At 40.0% G+C, this 13,592-nt stretch overlaps 1 protein-coding gene across 4 annotated transcripts in view; it reads right to left on the reverse strand.

The window, feature by feature from the left end:
* Positions 1-13,592, reverse strand: part of NFIB (nuclear factor I B) — a 246,934-nt gene that overhangs the window by 85,784 nt on the left and 147,558 nt on the right. For all 4 annotated transcript variants that reach the window (XM_040417163.1, XM_040417162.1, XM_040417164.1 and 1 more), the window contains exons 5-6: positions 10,435-10,555; positions 5,392-5,510 (exon numbers count right to left, since the gene is read on the reverse strand). In XM_040417163.1, coding sequence (XP_040273097.1) covers positions 5,392-5,510; positions 10,435-10,555 — 240 coding nt within the window. The remainder of the gene's footprint in view (positions 1-5,391; positions 5,511-10,434; positions 10,556-13,592) is intronic.

Genomic DNA, 13,592 nt, shown 5'->3' on the forward strand with positions numbered 1-13,592 from the left:
TCATGGCAATCTGGATGGTATGCAGGGGCTGATAGCAGTGCCATCATGGGGGCACTGGGGGACATGGCATGGAGGGGCTGCTGATCTGATGGCACTGGGGGACTAGGGGCAATGGCAATGGGTGGCATGGGGGTCTGGCTCTGATTGCACTGCAGCAAGGGAGGGTGTGATCATGGTGGCAGGCAGTCTGATCATGGTGGCATGGGAGTCTGATTGCGGGCTTGCGGCATGGGGGGGCAAGGCTGACTGACTTGGGGAGCTTATCTGTGGCTGAGATCTGTGATAGGCTGATTGGGGGGGGGGGTGTAGTTTGATCTGATGATCTGTGTTCTGACGAAAATCTGATGTAATAAATAAAAATATTGTTTTTATCAAGCAATATGTTATTTTAAGAAGTTTTCTTATTAGATTACTCGATTAATCGTAAAAAATAACCTATAGAATACTTGATAATTAAAATATTAGTTTACTGCAGCCCTAATTGGAACAATGTTTTATAGACGGATAAGACTAAAATATAGCTTTTTGGTTTAAATGAGAAGCATTATGTTTGGAAAAAGGCAAATGCCGCATTCTAGCATAAAATTCTCATCCCATATGTGAAAGATTGTGGTGGTAGTATCATGGTTTGAGACTGTTTTGCTGCATCTGGAAAAAGTCAAAATGTCAGGACATCTGTCCATGAGCTGAATCTCAAGAGAACATAGGTCATGCAACAAAACAACAATCCCGAGAACACAAGTCGTTCTACCAAACAATGGTTAAGGAAGAATAAGTTTACAGTTTTGGAATTATTAAATCAAAGCCCTGACCTTCGTTCAGTAGAGGTGTTGTTTAGGAACCTGAAGTATGCAGTTCATAGTAGGCAACCAACCAACATAACAGAGTTGAAGTTTTTTTGTAAAGAGGAATGGCTTAAAATTCCAGCCGATATGCAGGACTTATCATCAATTACCGGATACGTTTAGTTGCAGTTCTTGCTGTACAAGGGGGTCACACCAGATACTGAAAGCAAAGGTTTAAATACTTTTGCCACTCACAGCCATGTGATATTGGATCAGTTATGTCAATAAATAAATTACCAGTTTTAATATTTTTGACTTATATATATATACAGTACAGACCAAAAGTTTGGACACACCTTCTCATTCAAAGAGTTTTCTTTATTTTCATGACTATGAAAATTGTAGATTCACACTGAAGGCATCAAATGAATTAACACATGTGGAATTATATACATAACAAACAAGTATGAAAGAACTGAAAATATGTCATATTCTAGGTTCTTCAAAGTAGCCACCTTTTGCTTTGATTACTGCTTTGCACACTCTTGGCATTCTCTTGATGAGCTTCAAGAGGTAGTCCCCTGAAATGGTTTTCACTTCACAGGTGTGCCCTGTCAGGTTTAATAAGTGGGATTTCTTGCCTTATAAATGGGGTTGGGACCATCAGTGGCGTTGAGAAGTCAGGTGGATACACAGCTGATAGTCCTACTGAATAGACTGTTAGAATTTGTATTATGGCAAGAAAAAAGCAGCCAAGTAAAGAAAAACGAGTGGCCATCATTACTTTAAGAAATGAAGGTCAGTAATTCCAGATGTGTTAATTCATAGTTTTGATGCCTTCATAGTCATGAAAATAAAGAAAACTCTTTGAATGAGAAGGTGTGTCCAAACTTTTGGTCTGTACTGTATATATATATATATATATATATATATATATATTTGATTTAGTTATCTTTATCTAATTTTAGGACTTGTGTGAAAATCTGATGTAGTTTTAAGTCAAATGTATGCAGAAACATAGAAAATTATCAAGGGTTCACAAACTTTCAAGCACCATTGTATTTTTCACATCTTTGTTATCAACGATGGAACAATGAAATCTGAATTATACCTGAATTAAATTTTTACATTAAACTTAGTAATTCTGAGATCACAGTACCAAATATAATCATAAAGACATTATCTACCTAAATTTATCTTTACAAAAATATAACAGTAACAGAGAAAAAACAGTGGTCTCACTTTTACTAATTCCATTTTTAGCTCAGATTAAGATCATTCTTAGGCCCCGGTCACAAAGCATCTTTTGATGCAGGAACTGTAGTGCGGATGCCGCACAGAATCAGCCACTCACTCTTTTCAATAGGGGGATGCACTAACACTCATACTGTTGGCAGCTTAAAGCTGCGACAACGCCAAGAAAGGATATGTCCATATAACAAATATAAAGTTGTCAATATTTTTGGACATATTTTATCTAAACTTGCTAACTGTTGCATGCAGTCTCAAGATTTTGTTGATCTAGCAAGATAGTTCATGCCATTGGCAAGGCTAAAAAACGGAAGCACTTAAAACACTTGTTATGCAAGCCCTCACCTCTAAGAAGCAGCTATGATAATACTAAATGGATAATACAATTAAATAACGTCTAGATAAAAGGAACCTATTAAAGCAGATTATGTTAATGGTGTCATTAGCGCCATAAAGACAGAGCTTTACTGAAAGAAGTATGGTCGCGTTCCTTACCCTGTCTTTCTCTATGCTCTATAACAAATTCAAACAAGTTTATTGGTTTAAGAAAACAATATGTTTGATCAAATATTGTGTGTACAGCATTCGCTGTGCACTAAAAATTGGCTATTGTTTGCCATGTTCAATTTTTTGTTTTTTGGGTAAAATTAGGAAAGGGAGGTGATTTAAATTTTTAACATATATTTTAATTTAAAAAAATATTTTTTACTATACTTTTTAATCCCCTCAGGGGACTGAGTATTTGATCTTCCAATCACTTGTCCCATATGCTGCAACAGAATAATATTAAAGGGGTTCTGCACGTTCATTTAACCGATGATTTATCCTCTGGATAGATCATCAGCTTCTGATCGTCAGGGGTCCGACACCCGGACCCCCACCGATCAGCTGTTTGAGAAGGCAGCGGCGCTCCAGCAGCTTCGCAGCCTTCTCACTCTTTACCGCCGGCCCACTGACGTCACGACTAGTATCAACTAGCGTGGGCGCGGCTAAGCTGTGTTCACTTGAATGGAGCTTAGCCCCGCCCACGCTAGTTGATACTAGTCGTGACGTCAGTGGGCTGGTGGTAAACAGTGAGAAGGCCGCGGCGCTGCTGGAGCGCCGCTGCCTTCTCAAACAGCTGATCGGTGGGGGTCCCGGGTGTCGGACCCCCGGCCGATCAGAAGCTGATGAACTATCCAGAGGATAGATCATCAGTTAAATGAAAGTGCAGAACCCCTTTAAACTTTATGGATTTTCACTACCTGCCTGTTTGTCTTGACATTGGTCTATTTGTGTAAAGTTAACAGTTGACACAGAATTTATGAAAGTGGGACACGTCGGCGTTATGGGTTGATGATCTGGATTGAATCCTTTTTCTTGGATTTTGTTTTTATTATGACTTAATAAAGACTAGAAGATTTTAAGGACAAAGTATATATGTTTGGAAAGTTGCAAAACTGGAGAAAAGTCGCAATTTACTCCAAAATAAAGACAAAGCCAGTTTAATAAATTAGAGCCTTAATAAGGCCTATTGCACACGGACGGTTTTTTTTCCCGTTTACTGGACGTTTTTTGCGTTCCGTATACGGTCCGTATACGGAACCATTCATTTCAATGGGTCCGCAAAAAAAACGGAATGTACTCCGTATGCATTCCGTTTCCGTATTTCCGTTTTTCCGTTCCGTTTTAACATAGAACATGTCCTATTATTGCCCGCAAATCACAGTCCGTGGCTCCATTCAAGTCAATGGGTCCGCCAAAAAACGAACACATACGGAAATGCATCCGTATGTCTTCCGTTTCCGTTCCGTTTTTTGCTGAACCATCTATTGAAAATGTTATGCCCAGCCCAATTTTATCTATGTAATTACTGTATACTGTATATGCCATACGGAAAAACGGAACGGAAAAACGGAACAGAAACGGAAACACAACGGAAACAAAAAACGGAACAACGGATCCGTGAAAAACGGATCGCAAAACACTGAAAAAGCCATACGGTCGTGTGCAATAGGCCTAAATGTGTTGCAAAGCATGCATACAATTTTTTTCCCCAAATTAAAGGACATTTACAGAAGTGTTTGCACAACAATTGTGTAGTAAAAAAGTCAGAAATTATGGCACATGCTATTTTACTAATAATTTGCGACTTTGGGAGAATTATGCAGATGTGCTCTGTGACCTGTGCAGAGGTCATTGTATGGGGGGGGGGGGGGGGAGAAGCTGTCATGTACTGTAACAGTTTTATATGTAGGTCCTATCTTCCATTGCAATCCTGCTTGTGATTATAATGAAATGACTGCTAAAATGTGAACTCTTCTGAACAGCAAGTTTCAGCCTATTGTGAGGATCAGAGTCAGGGACAGAGTAAAAACTGGAGGATTTCAGGATTATTTTTCAATGTCAAAAATCAAAAATTCTTAAAAAATATAAAAACTGGACTTAAACAGTAAGTCATTTTCTGGTGACACGTTCATTTTAAAGCTTAGTAAATGCTGTGGTGTGCAGTAAGCTTTTCAGTGCTTCTCTCTTTGGTTATAAGACAATAATTAAAAAAAATCCAGCAACTGCAAAATCATGGGGAGAAGTAGCTAACAGATAAAGGAAATTATTTATTTCTCCTTCTGTAAATGTAGCTGGTGTTTTAAAGGGCATCTGTCAGCAGATTTGTACCTATGAAACTGGCTGACCTGTTGCATATGCACTTGGCAGCTGAAGGCATCTGTGTTGGACCCATGTTCATATGAGCCCCCACTGCTGAAAGAAATGATGTTTTAATATATGCAAATGAGCCTCTAGGAGCAATGGGGGTGTTGACATAAGACCTAAAGGCTACGCTTTCCCTCCGCACTTTGATTGACAGTGTCAGACAGTGTATATGTGATCACACCTTGTCCTATCAATCAAAGTGGACAGGGCACAGCAGGTGCAGAGACAGCTGAGCCTCTAAGGGTAATAGTAACGCCCCCGTTGCTCCTAGAGGCTAATTTGCATATAATAAAACATCATATTTCTCAGCAATGCGGGCACATATGAACATGGAACCAACACAGATGCCTTCAGCTGCCGTGAGCACATGTAAGAGGTCAGCCAGTGTCATAGGTACCCATCTGCTGACAGATGCTCTTTAATGAAAGCATTGCAAAATGACATGAAATCACCTCACTGTGCTGAGCATTACAGGTGATAATAACAGGGCCCATAAGAACTTTAACACCATAGCCTGCCATCACAAGTCTGTGCTGCTGTATGCGCATATTGTGAATATATACAAGGTTTTTTTTATCATGTACCTCAGCTGAACATAAATGTCCATTTTAGAGGAGCCAGACAGAACTTGTTAAAAAAAAAAATCAAAACTGTATCTTTGTACCTTGGTCTCTATCATGCCATGTGCGACTCCCAGCTGCTGGTGAATTTGGAGAAGGGTAGAAGTCTCCAGTTGGACTTGGTTCCATATTCTCATCTATAGAAATGGTCTTGGGTCTTTTACTGTTAGAAGAAGTAAACATTTAATGTGTGAACTAATGAAGAAAACAGGACATTCCATAGTTAGAAGTTTGTGGAGCTCAGGGTAACCCTTTCACAGTAACAGGAAACTATGACGTGTGGACATTTATGTGGCACATAACAAAAATAAAGAGACAAGAGAAAGGTTAGATGTTCTTGTGGTAGCTTTACATTCCATGTTGATAAACTTCCTTTCTATGTTTAATTTAATAGACATAACCTTGTATGCCTTTCCTTTCAGTATTATTGCATGGGTCATCACTGTCAGTAGGAAAATATTAAAAGGCCATTCTTTGAAGAAGAACTTCCTTTGTTGAAAATTATCCTTCCACTGCAAGGATGACCTTGTAAATCCTATAGTTATATAAAAACACACACTAAAGACATTGTCACTTTTCAAATTTCATAAATGCAAATAATGGTCAATAACCCAAGTCTTAAAGGGACATTTCCATCAGAAATGTGTAGTTTTGTTAAACTCAGTGGGGGAGATTTATCAAGAATGGCGTACCCACATTCCAGTCTTGCTCTCCATGCACTGGTGTGAGATGCACTTAAAGGGCTTCTGTCACCCCACTAAAGCCATATTTTTTTTTTTGGGCTACTTAAATTCCTTATACTGCGATGTATCAATCTATAATGCTGTTACTCATTTTCGTTCAGTAGTTTAATCAAAAAACAGACTTTGAAAATATGTAAATTACCTCTCTACTAGCATGTAGGGCAGCTACTTGCTGGTAGCATGGAAGACAGGGCCAGCGAACGCACTTGTCCTCTGACTGGCCCTGTCTGCAATTCAAATCCCGCGCCTGTCTTCATTCGGCGCAGGCGCTCTGAGAGAAGGACGCTCGCCTCCTCAGTGCGCCTGCGCCGATGTCTTCTCTTTCGGTGACGTCATCGGCGCAGGCGCACTGAGGGAGTGCTGAGGAGGCGAGCCTCCTTCTCTCAGAGCGCCTGCGCCAAATGAAGACAGGCGCGGGATTTGAATTGCAGACAGGGCCAGTCAGAGGACGAGCGCGTTCGCTGGCCCTGTCAATCAACATGAGGAGGGGGCGTCATTATGAGAGGAGGATGCGGCTGCTACCATGCTACCAGCAAGTAGCCGCCCTACATGCTAGTAGAGAGGTAATATACATATTATAAAAGTCTGTTTTTTTATTAAACTACTGAACGAAAATGAGTAAGAGCATTATAGATTGATACATCGCAGTATAAGGAATTTAAGTAGCCAAAAAAAAAAAATGACTTTAGTGGGGTGACAGAAGCCCTTTAATTTATTAAAAGGCAGATACCTATTAATAAATTAGGCACATCTCTGCCCTGCGGTGCTTCAGAAACGGAAGTGTATGCCAGCCAGGGGTTGGTGCAGACTTCAGCTATAACTTACATCTGCTTTTGGTGTAAGTTATAGTAAATCCATGTTAAGCACCCTGTTTCCCTTGTTACTTTAGAAAACTGGCCAGAAGCCTAAAAAGTCGGAAATTATGGTGCACATATGGCGTGCGCCATAATGTGCGACTTTTTTACGCCACAAAAGAGCTATAAATAGCTTAACCCCTTCAGGACCCTGCCATTTTTAACCTTAAAGACCAGGACTTTTTTTGCATATTTGACATGTGTCACTTTCTGTGGTGATAACTTTAAAACTTTTACTTATCCAGGCCATTCTGAGATAGTTTTTTCATCACATATTGTACTTTATGACAGAGCTAAATTTGAGACTAAATATTTCATTTTTATTTATAAAAAAAATACCAAATTTACCAAAAATCTGGAAAAATTAGCAATTTTTTAAATTTCAATATCTCTGCTTTTAAAACAGATAGTGATACCAAACAAAATAGTTATTACTTCTTGCTTGGATCATTTTGTAAATTACATTTTCTTTTTTTGGGACGTTAGAAGGCTTAGAAGTTTAGATGCAAATCGTAAAATTTTAAAGAAAATTTCCAAAACCCAAATTTAAGGACCAGTTCAGGTCTGAAGTCACTTTGTGGGGCTTACATAACAGAAACCATCTATAAATTTCCATATTTTAGAAACTACAACCCTCAAGGTATTCAAGACTGATTTTACAAACTTTCTTAACCCTTTAGGTGTTCCACAAGAATTAAAGGAAAATGGAGATGAAATTTCAGAATTTAACTTTTTTGGCATTTTCCATTTTAATCCATTTTTTTCAGTAACAAAGCAAGGGTAAACAGCTAAACAAAACTCAATATTTATTACCCTGATTCTGTAGTTTACAGAAACACCCCATATGTGGTCGTGAACTGTTGTACGGGCACACGGCAGGGCGCAGAAGGAAAGGAACGCCATATGGTTTTTGGAGGGAAGATTTCACTGGGATAATTTTAAGTTGCCATGTCACATTTGAATACCCCCTGATGCACCCCTAGAGTAGAAACTCCAAAAAAGTGACTCCATTTTGGAAACTACGGGATAAGGTGGCAGTTTTGTTGGTACATATAATTTTTGGTCGCTCTATATTATACTTTTTGTGAGGTAAGGTAACAAAAAATACCTTTTTTGGCACAGTTTTTATTTTTTGCTTTTTACAATGTTCATCTGACAGGTTGAATCATGTGATATTTTTATATATGGTTGTTTGTTTCAGTTTTACATAATACAGCATTTAAAAAAAAAAAAGATTTATTAGTGTCTCCATATTCTAAAAGCCATAGTTTTATTTATTTATTGGGCGACTGTCTTATGTAGGGGCTCATTTTTTCGATATGAGATGATAGTTTGATTGGTACTATTTTAGAGTGCGTATGACTTTTTGATCGCTTGGTATTACACTTTTTGTGATATAAGGGGAAAAAAATGCTTTTTTGACAGTTTTTATTTTTTACGGTGTTCACCTGAGGGGTTAGGCCATGTGATATTTTAATAGACCTGATTGTTACGGACACGGCGATACCTAATATGTCTACTTTTATTTTTTCCATGTTTTAGTGTCTCCACAGTCTGAAAACCATAGGTTTTTTATTTTTTGGGCGATTATCTTAAGGACGGGGCTCATTTCTTGCGGGATGAGGTGACAGTTTGATTGGTACTATTTTGGGGGGCATACACCTTTTTGATCGCTTACTGTTGCACTTTTTGTGATGTAAGGTGACAAAAAAAGGTTGTTTTAGCACAGTTTTTATTTTATTTTTTCTAATGCGTTCAGGTGAGGGGGTGGATCATGTGATATTTTTATAGAGCCAGTCGTTACGGACGGGGCAATACCCAACATGTCTGTTTTTCTTTTTTTTCTCACAATTTTATGTGTTTTATTTTGGGAATTTTTTTTTTTCACTTGAAACTATTTTTGTTTATTATGTTATTTTTGTCCCACTATGCGACTTCAACTTCTGGTGTCTGATCCCCACTACAATGCATTACAATACAACCTGTATTATAATGCATTGGCTGTCAGCTTTTATGCTAACAGCCTGCCTGTGAGACCCAGCCTAAGGGCTGGATCTCACAGGGTTCCGTAGGAGGCAAGCCCCGATGCCTATGGAAAGCATTGGGCTTCCCTTCTCTGCCATCGGGTCCCCGCCACTGCAGCATGGGGACCTGATGGAGATGCGGAGGGCACCCGTACCCTCCGCAAACCCTCTGCATGCCACAGTCAAAGCTTTGACCGCGGCATACAAGGAAGACACTGGTGAAGACACCGATGCCAGCGTATGCAGCAGAGACCCAGCTGTCAGTGACTGCCGGGTCCGTGCCGCTGATCGGGCAGGCACAGCTCCTGCACCTGCCCAATCAGCCTGCCGTACATGTACGTCGCTGGTCCTTAAGTCACGTCCAGCTGTTAGGGTCCTTAAGCGGTTAATAAATGTCCCTCACTATTCATATAATACAATTATGTTTTGATTTCTTGGCTGTTTTTCTTGTTCATTTTGGTAGTGTAATAACATTGAAAATGATATACAAAATGTCAGCACAGAGAGATAAAAATCCTATATAGATAGGAAATTCAAGGAATTTCAATAAAGTCAGGTATTCCCAGTCCAGTATATCAGTGTCTAGTTTTTCCTTTAACAGGTTCATATCTGTTCATGTTGGTGATTTTTCAGGTCTGTCAGGGCTTTTAGTAATTTTGATGGCAAGAAATGGGGCAGCCTAGCAGAAAAATTATTTCTATTCAGAATAATGGAATTGAACTACCACATATAGGTGTAGATTTATCAAAAGTGTTGTAAAGGAAAACTGGGCTTAGTTGCCCATAGCACCATTCCACTTTTCATTTTCAAAAAGAGCACTGAAAAATAAAAAGTGGATTATGACTGGTTTCTATGGGCAACTAAGCCAGTTTTCCTTTACACCAGTCTTGATAAATCTCCTTCAGTGCTCATGCACATGACCATATGTAATTTGTGGTCTGCAAAACAAACAAATAAAATCCGTGTTACATCATTTTTTTTTTTGCAGATCCATTGTAACAATGCCTGCCCTTGTCCGCAAAACGGACAAGAATAGGACATGTTCTATTTTTTTTTTTTTGCGGAACGGACATGCGGACACGGAATGTACACTGAGTCATTTCCATTTTTTCTAGCCCCCTTGAAATAAATGGTTCCACATAAGGACCTGTAAAAAAATGAAATGGAAACAAAAGAAAAATATGTGTGTGTGATTGAGCTCTCATAGTGTATGTCAATGACGTTTGTCAGGGTTTGGCAAAAGTATCTGACATAACTGTAATAGCTTGAAAGGGAAACCATGACAATAATGTGAACAGAGCTTTAGATACTTATCATATAGCATATGTAATTACTGTTGGTCACAGTTCCATTCTATAGAAGATTTTTAATAAGTTAAAATGAAAAATACAGTAAATTGATGCACAATATTGTCTCGAGTAGGTATGTGCTCTTGAAATTGCTTTACAGTTCCTTATATCCCTTACCTGCTTGGAGGAGAGGACAATGACCTCTGTAAGCTGACCGCAGAGTTCATATCATGATAGTATGGCTGGCTTAGTGGCTCTCCAATTGGGAAACTGACACCAGAGCCCTGTGTTATGGGTGCTAGGAAGAAACAGCAGCTGGTTACTTATACAAAATATTTGTAGTGAAAGTTTATAAAACTAGAAATAGTTCCCGTGGTTCTCCCTCCCAAGTAAATGAGTAAGCTTGCAAATTGCTATCTACAGGCTGAGAATCGAATGGCATTTAATATTCCATTCGCAATTCACTCGGAAGACTTGCATCTTTTTGAAAGAAATAATAAAAAGAAAAACGCCGTGCTTTTATCCATTGAGCATGCTATCTGGATATAAAGCATCCATTAAGTATATCTGATGGTATTTGGTGCCAGCAAGTAGGCACTGCATTGTATACAAAGGCCTGGTGTGCTGTGTGTCACTTTGTATCATCAGAGACCTTGGGAACAAGGTCCAAATCAATTCTTCTTTTGTTTTAGAGATGATGGTGTCCTTAATTTATGCATAGTGCAATTATTTCTTGATGAAACGTTAATTAGATGTGACTGCTGGCTCCCTTTCACTTGGGAACAATATTTCCACGCTATAGTATGTACTGCATGTGGGACATCAATCAGTGGTGCAGGGTCAGATCTCTGGGCCCCTCTAAACTCACTGCATGCAGATAGTCCTTTCAATTAGCCCTGTTGGAGAGAGAGATGCTGATGACAGAGGTGGATTCTTTGCATATTTGGATGAGCAGCAGAGTGCTTTTCTCTTCTATCTTTTGGAGGGATGCCTATTCAAAGCTGCCCTTATACCTGAGAGAAGAACACAGCTGCCAGCTCGAATGGCTTAATATCTACAAACTATTTTAATCCCCTGTGAATCAGGGACCGGCGTAAACTAAGTCCCTAGAGAAATAACTAGTGTGAACAAGGCTTTTGCTAGGATCGCACCACATATGGACAATACAGTTGTAGTATGAGTAAAGGAAAACAACAAGGCAAAGAATTAAACATATCATTTCTGTAGGCATACTTTTTAACAGATCTGTTGGAATTTGTCTCAAACATGGCATGCGGTGGGAGTTATCATTTACTGTTTGCAACTGGTAAAGCACACCACAGTCTCTTGTGGTTTGCGGTATATGAGAGGTTAGACATATGCCAGATGAAAGATGCCTACCACAACCACAATCTGAATGCCATTATTAGATAAATAGGAGCCGTTAATGAAGCAGTACCCTCAAATATGAGAGACCATTATGTGTGATATAAAAGGCGCTCACTCAGGACATCCCTACATTTGCTGATGTAGACAGATGACGTACTCTACATGATCGCATATTCGCTGCAACTTGTGCTTCCTCTCTCCTGCAGTGACAATATCAACTGGTCTTTTTAGGAGGAGCTGTTCTGATAGGACAACATTTTTCATTCCGTAAAGGCACATTTACACATGTGGGACAAGCAGGCAATTATCGGGAAGGAACTGTTGCTTCCCCATAACTGTTCATGTTCATGCTCATGGCTGGAGGATAGACCTGCATTTACATGCAGCAATCTCCTCCACTGTATGGGGAGGAGTAAGGACTATGGCCATTGTTCGTCCTAATAAAAATTTGTTTCTGGGCAGCAGGTTGCTGTTTACACAGCACAATCTCCTGCCCAGAATGATGATTTAATATGTTGCCTCAGCATTTTTCTTGTTCATCAGGTGCTCTGTGGCACATTTACACTGGACTATTAGCGGGAATGAACGTTCATTCCCGACAATCTTCCAATAAATCTGCTTTAAGGATTGTAAACCTAGTTTTGGTGGCAGAATTTCTTATAACTGCACTAGCAGAAGGACCCGGCTTCACACATGTATATTTAATCTATTTCATTTAATGTTTGTGTGTGTCGTTAAAAGAAACCGAAAGTATCCCCCATAACAATGACCTCTACAGCACCCCACCCCTTTCACAGTGAACTCCACAGTCCCTCACCCCTTAACACTGACCCCCCCCCCCCCACAGTGCCCCGCCACTTTAAGATGGGACCTCCACAGCAGCCAGTCCCCTTAATTTTGACCTTCACAGCAGCCCACCCCTTTAACAGTGAGTTTCACAGCACCCCACTCCCTTGACAGTGACCTCCTCACGGGCCTGCCCCCTTAACAGTGACCTCCACAGTACCCCGCTACCTTGACAGTGACCTCACAGTACCTTGCTGCCTTAACAGTGACCTCCACAGTACCCCGCTACCTTGACAGTGACCTCACAGTACCTTGCTGCCTTAACAGTGACCTCCACAGCAGTTGCCCATTTAATAGTGGCCCCTGCACTCTTAACAGTGACCTCCACAGCGGCCTGCCTCCTTAACAGTAACATCCACAGTGAACGCCTCTTTAACAGCGACCTCCACAGTGCCTGCCCCTTTAACAGTGACCTTCACAAAGCCCTGCCCCTTTAATGTTAGGGCTACAAGACAACATTTTGTCTCAACAATTTTTATAATGATAGACTATGGTGTCGTACTGCGACATGTGACATGCTGCGACTGCGACACGACAGTTGCAAAAAATCCATCCAACATGGATTTTTCTGCGACTGTTGTGTCGCAGTCGCAGCATGTCAAATTTCGCAGTGCAACACCATAGACTATCAATTAAAAAATTGTTTTGTAACATTGGTGCAACATCAATGTCGCACGACACATGTAGCAGTGTAGTTGTGCTCTATGTGTCGTGCGACTTATTGTCGTTGTGTAGCCCTAGCCTAAAGCTGACCTACAGCAGTGAAGAAAAATGGCTGGGTTGCTATGGAAACCTGGAGTAAACCTGTGTGTATGTGGAGACTAAGGGCCTGCGAGCTTATATTGGCTGATAAGGGACATGTGACCATGTGTATGGCAGTTGGGATATGAAGAGAAAGACTTGCAGGCTTGTATTGGCTAATGCAGGTCATTTTTTGGGGAATAACTCATGAACGGTACGTCCTAGAGAGCTGTGACCCCCACAAGATTTCTTTCCAGGTAGCAAGGCATGTGTATACCAAGTTTTGTTGAAATTGATGGCTGCATTTTTGAGTGATCGCAGAACATATATATATACGTCCTTCTTTATATATATATATATATATATATATATAGATAAAA

Source organism: Bufo bufo, chromosome 2, assembly GCF_905171765.1.
Source record: "Bufo bufo chromosome 2, aBufBuf1.1, whole genome shotgun sequence".
NCBI lineage: Eukaryota > Metazoa > Chordata > Amphibia > Anura > Bufonidae > Bufo > Bufo bufo.